At 38.3% G+C, this 17,968-nt stretch overlaps 1 protein-coding gene across 13 annotated transcripts in view; it reads right to left on the reverse strand.

The window, feature by feature from the left end:
* The window catches only part of Cask (calcium/calmodulin dependent serine protein kinase), a 350,715-nt gene that overhangs the window by 22,539 nt on the left and 310,208 nt on the right, over positions 1-17,968 (reverse strand). For 6 of the 13 annotated variants that reach the window (XM_060375163.1, XM_060375161.1, XM_060375160.1 and 3 more), the window contains 6 exons: positions 17,359-17,444; positions 15,352-15,420; positions 12,753-12,821; positions 11,334-11,369; positions 9,553-9,749; positions 5,472-5,587 (listed from right to left, as the gene is read on the reverse strand). In XM_060375163.1, the coding sequence (XP_060231146.1) occupies positions 5,472-5,587; positions 9,553-9,749; positions 11,334-11,369; positions 12,753-12,821; positions 15,352-15,420; positions 17,359-17,444 (573 nt within the window). The remainder of the gene's footprint in view (positions 1-5,471; positions 5,588-9,552; positions 9,750-11,333; positions 11,370-12,752; positions 12,822-15,351; positions 15,421-17,358; positions 17,445-17,968) is intronic. The other 7 variants (XM_060375170.1, XM_060375169.1, XM_060375168.1 and 4 more) reach the window with 3 other exon arrangements.

The raw sequence follows: 17,968 nt of genomic DNA on the forward strand, positions 1-17,968 counted from the left end.
TTCTGCCTCCCTGAGTGCTGGGATTAAAGGTGTGCATCGCCATGCCCAGTTATTTTCTAAAAGTATATGAGTTAGGGATTAACAATCAACACATCACAGGTGAATGAACAGATAGGTTAAACATTAGACTCTGAACCATGAATGAGTAGCATGAAAAGGTTACTCTGGTTGAAATAAAATTGCTACATAGTCATAGGGTTACAAAAACATAATAAAACAGGATATTTGAAAACAAAGGATACAAGGGATATTAGAAGAGCACTTATAGACTGAACTTTTAAAGGGTTTAAATTGCTTGCTGATTAAAGAAAAATGACTTACATGAAATAATGAAATCATGAAAAACACAGAGGCATAGTCATTCAACAGGTTACTTACATGCACAGAGGCCATTGGGAGTGAGACAGCATGAAAAATGTACAGGGGTCATTGAAATATGACTTCTTATATATTAGTAAAATAAAAGTATAATAGGCACAAAATAAACTTTATCATGCAATATTTTAAACACAAGGTAAATAAAACCACATTAAGAAACAAACTCATTTTAATACAAATTCAATCATACCCTTATATATAAAAGCCAGTGGATTTTATATGCTAGCATGTGTGTGGAAATTTTATGTGGGAATGATAAGAAATTAGAGAGCATAAATGTCGGGGCCTTTCACTTTTTACTTTGTGCATTACTATACCATCTGCAATTTCTAATTCTGTGTGCTTAATAGCTTATTATTATATTTTAGGTGCAGGAGATCAAGCCCAGAGCCTTTCATATGCTAATGAAGTACCTCCATCACCAAGCTATACCTCCAGCCCCACTTTTATTATTAAAATCCTGTCAATGTCAGTGAGGTCATTTATGCCACTTTTCTTCAGGACAGTTTACAGTATTCAGTATAACTGAAACATAACTGAATATTATTCCAGAAATCCTTTAGGTTTATATGTACCCACATAAGCAGTATTTTCAGGACACTAAATAACACTGTTCTGATGTCTCAGGTTAAAAAAAATAAATACAGACTTTGTAATTTGTTTACAAAAGTTAAAGTCATTAATATGAACTAAAAATAGCTTCTTGGAGTCTTGGCCTGAGAAAGCTGGTTGCCTCCAGAGTACAGGTCCGACAGGTGACAGTGCTGTTTGCGTCAGATCGCTAAAGGTCTCATGAGTTAGTAAAACTCATTTCGTGTAAATACACATACCATACCATAATCTAATTTATTCCCAAGAATTTAGCAATATTGCCTCACAAAGTTTGTTTGAATTTCTTTGGTAAGCTACTTAAAATTCCAGGCACTTAAATATTAAAGCAACCATACTGGAAAACTGTTAACACTGAATCCTTGCCTCCATTTGAAAGGCTGTAAGTAGCTTTAAGTATTATGTGCGCACCCCTCCCCCCCCAAAAAAAAACCCGAAAGACAAAACAAACACCCACCCCAAACCCAACCAACCAATCAACCAACCAACCAACCAACCAATCAACCAACCAAACAAAAACCCAAACAAAAACTCCAGTTGAGAATGAATTTCAGCTGGTAGCATTAGCTCAGAGCATATCTTGCCTATCTACAGTGGCCAGACAGCGAATGCGGTTGAGTGAAGGAAGATCAGGCAAAAGAGCAGTATGCGGGTATGCGGGGATACTAGGGAATGAAATGTCCCTTTCCAAAAGGGACATCAGCAACCGACAGTCCCCAAGCAAGGAAGTGGCTTGGTGATGCTGCATTCACTATTTTGCCACGGGGTGTTGAAAACCCCAAGTTTTATGTTACATAAATGCGGTATCACGGAATTATTTAAATACTGTATATGCCGCTGTATTTTGTAGGCTGCATAGTTTGAGCAGACTCCATCTTTAACCAGATGTGGGGATTTTTCTGGTGACAAAAAGAATGGATTTGGATGTTATGATTTCTATTCTGGGTGTTGTTGACTTAAGTCTCAACCCTTTATTTTACTTGAAGATACAGGTAATTTTCAACTTTGATGATAATATTTAGAGCATGACATCAACGATATATGATGAATTTCAAAGGCTTGGAACAGGTAACAAAACCTATGACATTATTTTGAATTATTGTACACCACAGGAAGAACAGAGTTGTTGTATTTTATAGTCAGTTGCTGAAAGAAATCCTTGAGAAAAAGAGTTTGATCTGTGAGCATCTGGCTAGTTGTTGGTGTGAAAGAATACACTATTTCCAGGTTGTCACAGGATCTGCCTTACTTAGATGGAGGCTAACAGTATTTTACAGCAATTCTTTATAAATAATTCATGAGGGACTCTCATCCTAGCTAAAGCAGACATCTGTCTGCTAACAGCCTGGTCTCTTGTAAAGCCATGATAAGCAATGGGCTTTTCTGGACTTTAGGATAAACAAGATGGAGGTGTTCATCAATAAAGCAGAGGAATGCTGAAGAGATGGTGACAGAAAGGGATGTTAGGCTTAGTTACACAAGCATATTGCAGTCAGGCCAGGATAGAAGCTGGTCACCCTCTCCTGAGAGAGAAATTAAGAAGAGCTCATGACTCTGCAGGGGAAGGAACCCTAGCAGCAGTATTCTGACCGGAGACTCACAGACAAGCAGTAACACAAAGGTTTAGAAAGAAATGTAAATGACTATGTCAAGTCCTTCCTTCCAAGGTTCTCAGACTCCTTTGAAGTCAGCCAGATAAACATGGATAGGCAGGCAATTCCTCAAGCACGACAAGGGCTGCTTGGATGCCCAGAACAGGTCAATGATTAGGAAAACACTAAGGGCAACAAAAAAAAAGTGGCAGCCCTCTGTCCCCTATGCAACTAAGATTATTTTTCCTCACTTTGAGTTTATGAGAACTTAGGCACACAGTTTGAGATAGGGGATGTCAGTATCCCATTGTCTAAATCAAGGATACACACTTTTCAACCTGGACAGGCAATGTTTCTACGAGAGATACAGCTTGAGACACAGGGTTCTGCAAGATTACTCAGTCTACCACAAGGGTACCTGTTTGCCAGACTGAGGGATGAAAGAACCCTAGACCCACTGAGGTTTCCCATTAGAAAGGACCGCCTTGACTGGCTGATCTGATTGCTTGGTGTGAAGGCCCCACCAAGCAAAGCGACCAGCTTGTATACTTCTTTGAGCGGACTAATGACCCTGTCTCAGGCTGCCCATTAGGCTGATGGTCACATTTGCAGGAGGAGTGTACACTGCACACCAGGAATCCAAATGGGTGTTGATAGAGGAAGCACAGTGATGGCCCAGTGCTTCCAGGAACAGAAAAATGTGAAGCAGGAAATGAAAATGACTTGATGTCAGATTGGATTCTGATTCTCTAGCAAGATTCTTCAACAAATGATTTGACTAAGTCTTTGTCAACAGTTGAAGAGGTGGAGTTTTCTGATCAATTCACTTAGTTACCATCAGAGCTGAGTTAAAGAGTATTGGCAAATTGAATACTGATGCCTATATGCCCTCCAATTGGTGGAGTCTAAAACTGAAGGCAGATTAGCAGATTTACCCAGCTATTTCTTTGCTTTTCTAGGTTAAATTAATTTGAGTGTCATCAGTATTTATATATTGTTTAACACTATGCAAACGACAAATTGAGCTCTGTAATTTCCTCTTTCATTTTGATGCTGGGGACGGAGCCCAGGGCCTCGCACATGCTAGGCAAGCGCTTTGCCGCTGAGATCCATCGCTGCTAATTAATTTTTTGTATTTAACTAATGTGATTTAGATGTAGCTAACCTCCCTGTGAGCTGGATCCATTGTGCTAGACTGGTGGAAACAGACAGAAGAGAAGGCAACTAAGGAGACTTGGCAATAAGTGCTGACATCTCAGGCTAAGCTACCTTCTGCTGATGCTGTGCAGTTTTTCAAACAGTGGCACTTGAACATAGTGGTTGATAAAGTCTGTTCAGATATTTGGCCTTAAATATTTCTTTCCTTTATAAAACCAAAACAAAAGTGAGTTTAGTGCACTGAGGTAGTGTATAAGAGACCAACTATGCTTTTAATTGGGAATAAGAGTGTGCATAGTGTAACTGGTAAGAAGGGAAAGAGTCCTCATTTAACTGGCCATTTCAACTTAATATATGATGTGGACATTCACATTCTTTCTGGATTATACAGCATTTCATAAATACTTACATTCAATTTCTGATTAAGAAATGATAATTCAGAAGTCCTAAATAATTTTTCCTCGTAAACGCTGATACATGCTAGAACACCGCATACAGAAAGCTGCATAACAGAGTTCTCAGGAGCACACTGAATTGCAGAGGAATGACTAGAATCACTTTATTTTGGTGGGCCACATGTTTGCTATTTTGAAGTTATTTCTGAAAGATTAAGAACTAATCTAATACCAACTTTTAACTTCTCAGGAAAAATCCCTGATTGAAGGAGTTACATAGAAAAGTCCATATATTCCAAGTGGGTTCCCTACTAAGGGGTACAGGGGCTGTCTCTGATATGAACCCAGTGCCTGGGTCTTTGATTATCTTCCCCTGGGTGTGTGTGTGTACAGCCTTGCCAGGCCACAGAGGAAGATGATGCAGCTAGCCTTGATGAGACCTGATAAGCTAGGGTCAGATGGAAGGGGACGAGGACCTCCCCTATCAGGGGACTTGGGGAGAGGCATAGGTGGAGAAGACGGAGGATGGGTGGGACTGGAAGGAGACAAGGGAGGGGGCTGCAGCGGGGATACAAAGTGGATGAATTGTAACAAATAAATATATAAATAAAATTAAATTAAGAAAAGAAAAAGTCCCTATTTTTTTCAGCTTAAATGACATCCTGTGAGTCTTTTGGAAATTCAAGTGCAGAAAAAGAATATGCTTTCTTGGTATGCATTTCAGTTTTTAACATAACAGTGAACCCCATGATTCGGTTAAACCCCAGCTTCCATACAAACAACAGGAATGGAAGACATAGATAATGAGGGCCTAGATATCTTTGTGTTTTTATGAACCTGAAAATACAATGGGGGAAGGCGAACAGTCACAGAAACTGGCTAACCCAAGTTAGCCCTTTCATCCGTGCCCTTTCAGATCAGTTACAGAGCCCTCTGTAGCATAGCCCTTCTTTGTACCTTTGTCCTTAATATCTGTCATGGGTCCATAGCTAAGGACCAAGAGGAACTAGGAGGGAGGGTCATCCTTTCAAGGCCAGTCTCAGCCAGAGAGGAGGGAAGCCCAGGGATTCAGTACACTCCCAAGCATTTGTTTTTCAAGGGAGGACTGAGAATGTTGAGTTCCTTTCACCACAGAGGACACTACCTCCAAATAGAACCTTTGTCCTATAAAGTAGAGGTCTGCAAAATAACTTGTTCTTGATGCATCTGCAAGTTGGTCAGTGTCTCATAACACACAATGTTCTGGAAAGAGAACCCTGAAGAGCAAATGTAAATACCGTATCTACTTAGGTCTTGGAGCTATTTGACCCGGCCTCAGAGACAGACATGCTTTTCCTACCTGCATTGTGCTTGGCCAAATATTTATCTTTGTACTGCTTCTTTTTCTTGCCAAACCAAGTACAGCTGGCCTGCTGCTCTTGTTTGGTCTTCTCCATGGCGATGCAAGCTACTCGCCTAGGACACAAAGAAAGAAAGAAAGGGAAGAAGGGCAGAAGAAAGAAAGGAAGGGAAAAAAGAATCCAACAAAGTTAACGCATAGTTTTATGCTTAGAAAAGAATCATTTGAAGGCTACACAAAATAGCATGAATATTCCTCCTCAGTCTTGAAATCCACAAAGAGGGTTCTTCAGCTTTTATGACAACTTCCTAGAAATGCTTTAAAAGTACAGGCTTATATTAAAATTGCTTTGTGTTCCTTGAGGCCACATTAACTAATAATAAGGGTCAGAAGTCTCAACAGGTGGTTGTGAGATTCAGAGTGATGGTCAAGGGATTATGAGTCAAGGAAGGTGTTTTGCATCCTGGATTTGTTACTTATTAGCCCGTTTTGAGTGCTTAGTGTTAGACATGTTTCTAGGAAGTTTTCATATATTAACCCCAATCAATCTTTCTGACAAACTAAATTGCATCACAATTTGCACAAAAATTCTTGAAGTTTATACTTTTGTCTTTTGTATTTTATTGTATGAGAAAAGAATTTTTTGCTTATTTTCTGAAGTAGGAGTCCAATCTCTTTTGTCTCCCTTATGGATACGCAGTTGTCCTAGCAAGATATACTACTGAAAAGTAAGACCATTTCCTACTGCTGTGCAATCCTATTTGTTACAGAAAAAGTAGCTGTTTAGGTATGGGAGTGCTTTAGGATTCTGTCTCTTAGTTGGGCTGAGCTTAGTTGTGAGCTTTGGTATTTGGTTGAATAAGACCTTGTTCCTTGTTCAAGAACATCCTGGCTATCCCTCAACTTGTGCATTTCCAGGCAAACATGAAAGCTAATTTATATATGAATGCATGTATGCATGTATATATAAGTAGTATGTATGTATAAGTAGTATGTATGTATGTAGGTATGTATGTATAAGTTGAGTGTTAGGTGTCCTCCTTATCACTCTCCGCCTATTCCTTTGAGGCAGGGTCTTTCTTTCAACCTATGGCTCATGTTTTCTTTGCTAAGCTGAAAGTCAGCAAGCCTTAATGATCCTCCTGTCTTCATTTCCTAGGAGCTAGGGTTATAGGAATATATCTGGCCTGTATGTGGGATTCATGACTGCAAAGCTAGTCGTCTTAATTACTCAATGAGTTACTGCTCCATGTAAGCTTTAAAGTTAGTTAATTTTAAGACTTGGAATTTTGATTGAGGTCTCATTGACTCTTACAGTCCATTAATGCAATGTTTCTGTCTGTATTCTTTAATGACTTAGTAAATTTTGTTTTGTTTTGTTTTAGACAGGTTCTCATGTATCTCAGGGTGGCCTTAGAGTCCTGACGTAGTGAAGGATGACTTTGAACTCCCGATGTTCTTGCCTGCACCTCCAAGTGCTGGGATTGCAAATGTGTACCACCATGCCTGATATTTTTTGTTCTTAAAAACAAGGTTTCATGTAGCCCAGGCTAGCCTGAAGTTCACTGTGAAAATGAGGTTGGCTTTGAACTGATCCTCCTGCCTCCACCTTCTCAAATTCTGGGATTTACAGGCTTGAGCCACCACTTCTAGTTCAAAACTTGCTCTAAGGCTTTGTATATACTAAGCAAACATTCTACCACTGAGTTACATCCCTTGCCTTGTCTCAGTAAATTAGAAACCAGTTCTTTTTCCTGTAGTTTCAGGAAAGTCTATTTTTTTTTTCCATTTTGTGAGAGGATCTCTGTAGTTCAGGCTGGCCTGGACTTCACTATGTAGATTAGGTTACCCTTGAACTCCTGGAAATTTTCTTGCTGTAACACACAACATATGAGGATTTAGATGGGTACCATAACACCCGGATAAATGAATGGTTTCTATGTCTTTAGTATTTAGTATGTCCTATTTCCCTATAAACTGAGAAATTAAGAGTCCTAAGCTGCTGCTGCTGCTTCTCCCTCCCCCCCTGCTCTGCCCCGCCCTGGCCTCAAACTCACAATCCTCCTGCCTTACTTTCCTGAGTTCTGGTATTACATGTATATGCTACCATGGTGGCAGCCTCTGTTTTTTTTTTTTTTTTTTTTTTCTGTAATCTTGAAGGTACTTTTGTAGTCCTAACAATGTGGGGAAAGGGTTCCTGACAGATTGCCCATCTTCATTAAGCCTTGGTTCTATGATGTAACAGCAAATGCCTTCTTGGTAAGATGGGGTACTTGGCACTCTAAGGGTTTTCTTATAGCTCTGATGAAAGGTTCTCACAGAAGACCTGGTTGCTGAGTTCCCCAGTACCCTTTGAGCTATTCAGTGTTTTCAAGCTCATTAAAACAAACAAAAACAAACAAAGAAAAACACCAAAGCAAAACAAAAAAACAAAAACAAAACAACAACGAAAAACCTCCTTCATTTTCTGCAGCATTTTTTTTCTTTGCATCAGGAGGATTGATCTGCACAGCCTAGACCTCAGCACAGACAAGAAACAAACCTTTTTTTTTCCACTGCAGCTTCCTCAGATTCCTGCAGAGGGCTAAGAGCTCATGATTTATATAGCTGCTCTAAGCCTGGAATCAATATCATTATTGTTTTTCTTCCCTTACATTTTTTCCGCTACAGTCTCCCGTATCCCAGGCTGGCCTCAGACTCTCTGTGTGAATAAAGATGACCCTGAGCTTCTGCTTATTCTGTGTAAGCACTGGACCACAGGCCTATGCCACCACACGTGCTTTACTCGGTGCTGGTCCTCAAACGCAGGGCTCCCCCCCCACCTACTCCACCCCCAGGCTACACATGACTTCTCTGAATAAATGCTCATAATAGATGATTGCCTTCTAGAAGACATTTTGTGAAATGTATCATTCACGGCAGCAGCATCAAAAAGATTTAGAAATTCTTTCCTCCTGCTTATGCTAAACTGTCTGCACAAGAGCAGACTGAAAGACAGTACCAGATGGCAGGCTGCTGCTTCTCTGTTTGGGCCTACGTTTCCCCCTGTGTAGCATGATGGCATCTGAAGTCCTCATCCACTTAATGAGCACTCTCAGTTTAAGAATATTTTTGAGAAACATGAGACAGTTGAAAGAGGCAATCAAGCCACAGAGATTAACCAAGAAAACTCTTAAGTAGTGAGAAGGACTGGTGGAAAGTGGAAATATTCATGGATTCAATAATTTTGGTAACTTTTAACTAAGTTCAATATTTTTGTGGGGTACAAGGGGTGGCAGAATTTCAGGTTTTGGCAGGTTAAGTTTTATTATACAAGACAAAACCCAGGCATTAAATTATCTCTCTCTCTCTTTTTTTATTTTTGGTAGCAGATTTCTGGTGGATATTGGGCAAACACTTAAGAGGGTAGATTATGGACATTTAATGATACATATCCTCTCTTCTCTCAGTTAAAAATGGGGTCTAAAAATGCTTGTCTGACTTCATCCTGTTTCATAGCTTAAGCCTTCTAACAGAGTAGGCCACCTTTCCCAACTCTGGTTCTTGTTCTGTGGATGGATCCCCAGGTATGCCAGGCAACCATCTACTTCTGAGCTAAGCCACACCCCCCACTCCCCCCCAAACCCAACAAAGAGATTGTCCTTTCTCTCAGCAGCGGAACAGGTTGCACCCTGAGCAACACTGAATCATGGCACTTAATTTTTTTTCCCCCTGGTATTGAGGTAGGAGAGCCATGAAAAAATACAGAGGGAGGTACGTCCTGAAAAAAATGCCATTCTAAAAGACTAGAACAATTTGTTTGAGTTAAAGGCTCTGCCCAAATGATCTGAAGTTAGCTATTCAGCTTGTGTCCTCCCTCCTTTCATTATACATAAAGTGTAGAGATAACTGGAACCAGTATCTAACCGTAAGCTGAGGATTGAGATTCTTGGACAACTGATTTTTGGATTTGATCTTAGAGAACTAGATTTTGTATAATAAGCAAAGCAAAGGCCATCTCAAGCAGGTTTTATAATATGAAATATGAAACTGAAAACTGGAGGGGAGGGCTCCGTTTCACCATAAAACAACAAAAGCATACCATTCCTGAAGTTCAGGAGAAGGAATGAGACCCGCGGTTCCATTTTTTGAGTTTTCCAGTTTACCCTGCCACCAGTTGTGGTCATCCTTACTAATGATCTGGATGATGTCACCAACTCGGAATCGGATGCCAGCTTCTTTGCAGGGGATGAGGTCATCCTTGGCTGGATCATATTCAAATTGTGCTCTTACATAGATCTATAAAATAAGAGTTTGTAAGAAAGGAGGCCACAATGACATGAAGAAAAACAGTGAGAACTACTCTAAGAACTACTCATCAACATTTACAACACAAACAGGACATCAGATGGTGAAAGCTGAAACGATGTATAGAGATAAGACATAAGAAACATCTACCACTAGAAACATGGTGCCACATTTGATGACTCTCTAGGCATTCATTTTTGCTGTTTATATTTTAAAGGAAGACTTAAAATACTTTTTGAATTAATTCCACTTTTAGGAATAGGATAGCTGTATAATGATAGAGTAATAAGCTCACTAACTTTAAAACTTGCCCTGGCTATGCTGATGTTTTACATATGTTGTCATGACTATGATGCAACCTTTAAGGCATGGAGACTAGTATTCAGAGTAGGTTTTCATCTTAAAGCAGCAAGAACTCTGGGTTGGTATCTTGCCTTCATGACATCGGATGTCATGCTTTCATGACAACTGGCAGTGTGCCTATACACTGCAGACAAAGCTATATGCAATTCAAAACAATATTAAAAAGTTTAAAATACAGCTTTATTTCTTTAGAGGGATTCTGGCTTTGTATTTGTGCTTCACTATTCTGGGAAAATAAAGATGAATCTAAACCCTTGATGTAACCAATGTAACACTTGAAATCAGCACAGAACAACAAAGCATGCATGGTTCAAGGTCCTGAGCTTTATGGTGTGTGAATTTAGGAGACATATTAGCTCACATGGGTTATAACACAGCAGTGTCTTATGAATAACTAGAATTCTAAGTGCTTTAAAATAAATCCAAGGTTACCTCAGCTATGAAGTCCTGAGACTAAACTGTGCTAATTTATACAATTCTTAACTTAAATTCGGAGTTATTATTTTTTAGCATTACATTTCAAGGATAATTCCTATTATTCTATCTCTTGATACTAAATTTAAATATTCACATTTAAGTCACTGTAAAACCAACCTGAAGGCTTTGGAACTTTGTGTGATATTTCTGTTTTAGCAATCCAGCCCTTAAAATTAACAAATCTCTGCATTTGTACCTAAAATCCATGCTTTAAAAGTGCTGGCTGTTTGAAAGGCTCTTGCTGATGCTAGACAGCATGTAGCATTTCTAAACTAGCCCAGGAATATCAGGTTGAAGGCCAAGGTACTGATGCTGTGTTTCATTGTATGAATCTTTTAGACACATACAGGCAAATACACATTAAATTTTAATTCAGCTTTCAATTTCAGAAGAGTGCCTTAAAATGTTTATTTGGGCATAAATTTCAGTTATATTTACAATTCTATGAATTCTGTATGCGCCAGAGGTGGGTAAGACTCCCTAAGACTAAACTCTTAGTTGCCAGCAGAAACATTATCAGGTTGAAATTACAATAACCATCAGAGCTACAGAGATGTGAGGAAATAAACCTTTATAGAGAATTAGTCATGTATAATGTGTTAAAATGAAATGGTACAAGCTTTCAATGCTCAAATGTTATGGTCCAAAATGCAGACATTATGGGATGGAAAGGGTTAATAAAGGATTGGCTATTAGCTCAGTTTAGAGAAGTCTCTATAGAGGGTATCTATTCACCTGTCGTCCTTTTGGTTGGGTGGTTGATGGCAAGTCCTGCAGAATAAAGCCAACCCAGGAGAAAAATTTTCATTTACTTGTCAAGAGTACAAAGTAATTTGTGTGTTTCTGTTATAATATGGTTAAAAATTAACTAGATTTAAGTTGTAAAGAGATCATATACATTATTACATTTCTTAGAAATGTCGAGTTATTAAAAAAAAAAAAAGAATCAAACCCAGGCCATTTAGCAGCAAGCTGAAGAAAGCAGGTAAGTTGAAGCAGAGAGAAAATGTGTTCTTAAGAAACAACTCAGCATCTTCAACACAAAAGCCACTGCGGTTCAAACAGCCCATTACAACCCCCCTAAGCACAAAAGAACAGTTGTCCTTTGCAGCTTCATCACTGCAACCATTCAGATTTTGAAAGTTTTAATGGCTCTACGGATTTTTAACATCTTAAAATCAGTACAGGTTAACTTTGAAAAAATAATTATTTGGGAACCTAGGTTCACATTGGAAACAGTTATGAACAATTTTCTCACACAATTTTCTCTTAGATACTTGGGATATCATTCCATTTGAGATGATCATTGAATGATTTATGATTTTATTTGATAAGAAAGCTGATATGTTCTTAAAGGGCAAATTAAAAGGCAGAACAAGATGCAGAACTGCTGTCTTCTTAGAGGTCTTATAATTGCAGCTGGGTGACAGGCAGCAGCAGCAATAGAAGAGATTTGGCTATCCCAAACCCCTGCAAACTTGTACATGGAAATGTTTCTGTTTAGGTAACAATTCTTTCTATATTCCAAAATGGAGAGTTCTGGAAAATGGCAACTTGCCAAGTTCAAGCTACATATGTACTTTGTGTTAAAGATGTGATACCAGCATGGCTTAAGTGCAGTTTGAAGCCAGTTCCTTTTGCTTTTCATATCCAGGCAAGGCTTATAATTCACAAAAATATGTGCACGTACCACAATAACAAGAGGGCACACCAATTCGTAAACTTAGATAGCGGAAACTAAAATATGTTGCCGATATCCCTCAGAATGGAAAACTGTAAAGCCCAAGAACGCCCAAATGCTTATTCTGCAAAAATCCCTTACCGTTATAATTTTTTTAAATTCAAAAATTCTTGAAGAAATTTAAACACATTTCTATTTATATTCTTTGAGCAGTCATACATATTGGTGGGGTGGCAGAGGTCATTTTTGAACAACTATGGCATAGTCTTGAACTATGTTTCTCCAAAGGTGAGTGATTTTGAAGAAGGGAATGTTGAGGAAGGCTTTCCAGGAGGAAACTGCACAGCTCCTGCAGCAGCCTTGTGCGTCTGCAGAAGACAATCTTTCCACCGAACACATGTAAACTAAACACTCATGGCAGGTGAGCACCAACAAAATTGTCACACTTGGCTGTGTGGAGCTAGAGTTCTTACCGAAACAGAATTGTTAGTGCTGCTATGACCATTAGCAGGGGACTGTCTGGAAGTGGAGGGGGAATCTCTCTGAAATAAGACACAAGGTTCATTAACACAGAGCACCAGCACAGAAACAGATATTCACATCAGCAGTCAAACCACAGTCTCACGACCATTTTCTTTGAGGTTAATCTATAAAAGGTGTCATTCTGACTTATTTGCATGACTTCACAGAAGTATGAAAAAAAAGTTTTGCAGTTTGAAGATTCCCATATTATAAGTGAGGGCTGTGTTGTCATTTATTAATGATTAACTTTCTCCTGTATACCAAATTCTACAATCTTTGTTTTCTTATTACGACCCCAGGAGAATGATATTAAAACCCTATCAAATATCTCACGATGATAAATATTGTAATACTATTTTGCTGAAGATCTCAACTGCTTAGTTTTGTATGAAAGAATAGGTGAAAGAATGGGTTTGAGAAGTAATTGATAGTTTTTAGGTACCTTACTGTTGAGAATTACCAAATAACTCCATTGAAAGTAAATGAACCTAAGAGAAAGACTTCACATGTTTTAATCAGTTTACACCCTTCTAGAATAAATATTAGCAATAGGGTAAAAAGAGAAAGCTGCACCAGAGAGCAACTTTCTTCTTTTATATGATTCTAGCAGACTAAGACAGTAACTCTAAGCAACAATGCTCTATTTCTGGCCAAACTCTCAGGAGCCACATCACTCTCCCAGGAGTCACACTCCCACACTGTCTGCTATTCAACCCCCTCCAAATCCTTTCCAGGTTCCATGCCTTCATGTCCAAGTCAACTTTAATGAAAAGAACTATCAGAAGAAGAAAGCAAGTGCTTTCAAACACTTCATTTTCAGAGTTCTTTATGAACTTCTGCTCAAAAGGTATGTTTCTTTCTAGTATATTGAAAGAAAACTTCGGGAATTTGTTAGCCTGAAATAGAATGAGCTCCTTTACAGGAACATTCTCAAACATTCCTGAGATCTGTATTTGTCATCCTTAGGGATTCAAATCAGTAGGGCTAGGGTTTGAAGGAAGCAGATGAGAGCCTTCATTTGAGAAGCCTTGTCATAGCTAGGGAGAGGCCAGAGCCAGGCGAATTAAAAAAAAAAAAAAGTGTGTTGGGGGTGAGGAGAGTAAGAAGAGGGAATAATTTTTTCTAATATTTTAAGTATAGAGTTTATATGTATAATACTGTTGTCTCCCTCAAACGAGTTCAACTACTTGAAAAAAAGAGAGAATCTTGGATTAATAACTAACACTAACTTCTGGCTAGTACCATCACCAATCCAATCTACTTATTCAATTTCTTCAACACATGAGAAATGGTGTGAGGTACACCCATGTTTTAGAATATTTAAATTATTTATAGAAAAAAAGTATATATGTCTTCTCTCTTTCCCGGTTACTCTAAGTAACAAAATTTAATGCTCCAAATCTTGAAGCTGGAGAAATGCTGCATATTTTTGAAATATATTTTAATTGACATTCCATAGGAAGCCACCAAGAGGAGCCCAAGACCCAAAAAATAGACACTGTAATCGTCAATGACTCACTAAAAAGCTACTTGAACCCTTTACTTGTTTCCCTGTGAAATTCAATGCACCACTACAGACTTCAAAAGTATAATTTCTCTTTCAAATTTTCTTAAGTACAAATCCAGTAAGTTAGCTACTAGCCCTTAAAAATTAACTTGAGAAAATGTGCACTTCAAATCTATTTATTTGCAGTGATAGGAATTGAACCCAGGGCCTCACGCATGCTAGGTAAGCATTCTACAAGTTAGCTATATCCTAAGCTCTTGTACTTTATATTAGCATACTTGGAAGATCCACAAGAAAAAATTTTAAAAAAGCTTCAGTAAATAACACTTGCTGAATGTGCTGTAATCAAAGAATGATACTATTATGAAAATTATGTCCTCCAATATAGAAAGAATAGGTGTTTGTAAAATGAACAACATAAAACTGAAAATAAAAAAGGTTAAGTTGAAAGAGTTCTAATTGCCAGAGGATCAAAATCTGTTTTAATAAACTTGGGGGCTATTATTCCACAAAAGGAACTTGTTTATGAGTCATTTAGCATTTGAAATATTCACACTTTTACAAATGTTGCAAGAACTTACGTCCCTGCAGTGAAGTCAGTTACCAGTTCGTCAGGGTCTTAATCACTCATTCAAACACCAGTATCTCAACAGAAGTTGATCACTTCTCAGATTCTTGGAAAGAAGAACTACCTGTGAGATTTCTTAACAAGGGAAGTGAATGGACTTCCTGTTGTATTTTTTTTTTTTTTTTTTTTGCCTCAGGGATTTCATTTTTTCCCCCCTTATCAAGCGTTACGTTATTGTAGCATTTCTATATTTGGTTTAGATTTGGCTGCAGAAAGGCTGAAGATATCTGCATGGAAGTGGGGCTGAGGAGGTGGGTGGGACCTCCTCTGTTCCGTTATCTTTGTTGTAAAATTGGTGTGCAGTGATCTAACAGCACAAGCAGAAACAATTTCCCAGAAAGCAAAAACATTCAGCCATCAGCAGACAGTTAGTTCAGAAGTCAGAGGAAATGGGGAGGCTTGTTAGAGTTATTACCTCACAGGATGAAGACTGAGTGCGGTAGCTTGGCACAATCTTGAAGGTGATACTCCCCCGCATTTCCCTCTGGGGGAAGAAAAGGCGAGAGTCCTCATGCAAACATGTTGCACACGAAAATACAGAAAAAAAAAAAAACTACTCAAAACACAGGGGTGCAATCAGTACACACCAACTGACAGCACACAGCCCTAATAAAAGAAAACCCTAATTATAAGGCAGGAACCATTCAGGCTGCCAGTAGAGGTTTTTGGGAAAGGTCCTCTGAAGTCAAGGCTGACTATCTTGTATCTGGCAATGAATAGTCTCATAGATCTCTGATCATTATCTTTTTGTTCACATGAATACAAAAGAGTCAAAATGACAGCTCTTACAAAAATGACTTTACACTGAATTGAACAAGAGACTAAATCATCACATACAAATCCTATTTAATATGATACTCTCTGATGCTATCTCTATAAAACTGCTTTTATGCTTTATTAATTCTGGCATTCTTTTTGATTACAGCAAGCCTGGGATGCTTACTTCATGCCTAATAGATATTCATTACATGGTAAGCTGCTGTACTGGAGCAAGAAGGACCCAAGGCACAAAACAAACGTTTCCCTCTGTTTGCTACAACAAAGAACATAGATCTATCAGGTTCTGTCAGTGGATGTCAATGCTGTTTATTAAAGGTCTAATTTCAGTACAGTTTTTCCCCCCCCCAAGTATAGTCAATAATGGCCTGGCCTATAGTGACTTTCATCCTTTTTGTGCTGTAGAAAGGTACACCACAGATGGTCATGACTCAGCAAAACAGGAAAGAGGTTTCTGATATTGCCTGTGTCAGGAGTGTTTTGAGGTCAGTGAGAAACTAGTTCACATGAGTACATACCAGGAAGGTTTTTCTGTAAATACCTGGCTGGTAAGAAACAGATGAAAGATAGCAGTGTGAAGCTCCACACTGCTAAAGGCAGGCAAAATGGTTCCAAACTCCACTGCAGCTAAAACATTGTCCTAATTTTCAGTTTTTAATGAACATTGCACAAGTTCAACCTCACATAAATGGTGGCATGAGGTGTATTCTGATTATGATTGATGAACCATTAATTAGGTATGTTTTCTTTATATCTATTTATTTAGTGTATGCGTTAGGTGTGTGTGAGAAAACAATTGCTGTATGTATGTTCAGTATATGTGCATGTGTGTATATAGGAGCCAACACATGGAGGCCAGAGAGCATGTTGGGATTCTGCTCTATTATTTTCCACCTTATGTCTTTGATATAGGATCTCATTGAACCTTGAGCTGGGCTGGTGGTTAGCAAGCTCCATCTATCCTCATGTCTCTACCAGATACAATGCTGGGGTTACAAGGCAAGTGAGACCATGCCCTGCTTTTTATATGGGTATGGCATCCAAACTCAGGTACTCCCACAACAAATCCTCTTACCCACCGAGCCATCTCTCTATCCCCTATATTATGTATGTTTTTACAAAATAAGTTAATGGAGCTGTCAAGATGGCTCAGCCATAGGACCTATACAATGAGAACACCAACAGACATACTATTATTGAAGGGGTAAAATCTCAGGGGGTCCTACCCCTAGACAAAGAACTACAGGCAACTAAGGAATGTTGGGAGGAAAAAATGAGTTGTTCCCAGGGATGAGCCTCCCACTTGGTTGTCCAGTTCTGGTGGTTAGCTGGGAAAGCATGTAAGACATGCTTTAATTAAACACATAATACATGTTTTTTTTTTTTACAATATATGTTTTAAACATATAATAATTCTTTAATTAAACATATAATGGTAAAAAAAAAAAAAAGATGGCTAAGCAGCATTTACTGCCAAGCTTGTGACCTGAGTTCTATCTCTGGGGCCCACACGGAGAAAGAGGAGAACAAATTGTGTGTATGCACACATACACCCAAACATAATAAATAAATGTGATAAAAATAAAAATCTAAGCTAATGAACTAAAAATTAATTTTAGAAAAGAGAAAACTTTCATTTACTTACAAGCATTTTTTGTAGCTGTTCCACTGTTTGGTTAGCAACACTGATGCCATTGATTTCTCGAATTTCATCACCAACATGAAGTGTACCTAAGAAAATCATACATAATTATAACCATGAAATGAGTAAATGTTTTTATGATAATGAAAAATCAAAGGTAGAAATGTAATAAAAAGTTACATATCTAAAAGCCAGTGTTTTAAAGACAGGGTCACATTTAGCTACAGGATTATTTAACTTTTTTGGTAGTAAAACCATCCAAACAGATAAATCTACCTGCAGAAAGCACAGTTTTGATGGATGGCCATAGAAATTTGTTGACCACCCAGTAAGAGACTATCAAGTATGAGCAGACAGAACTGAAAATAAAACCAACGACTAGTACTGCTAAAACAAAAACAAAAATGATGATATAAGCTAATAAATGGATAAGTTGAATAAAAATTTAGACATGGCTGAGGAGTTTCAGTGAAGTTGAAGATATAACAAAAGATTACCTATAATATAGGTCATAGAAACAAAGACAGAAGGAAAACAGGAAACAAGAAAAAAAAAAGACTATAAAAGCTACAGAATATAGGAGTATTTAATGTACATCTAACTGAAATTCATA

The sequence above is a fragment of the Meriones unguiculatus genome, chromosome X (genome assembly GCF_030254825.1).
Source record: "Meriones unguiculatus strain TT.TT164.6M chromosome X, Bangor_MerUng_6.1, whole genome shotgun sequence".
Classification (NCBI taxonomy): Eukaryota; Metazoa; Chordata; class Mammalia; order Rodentia; family Muridae; genus Meriones; species Meriones unguiculatus.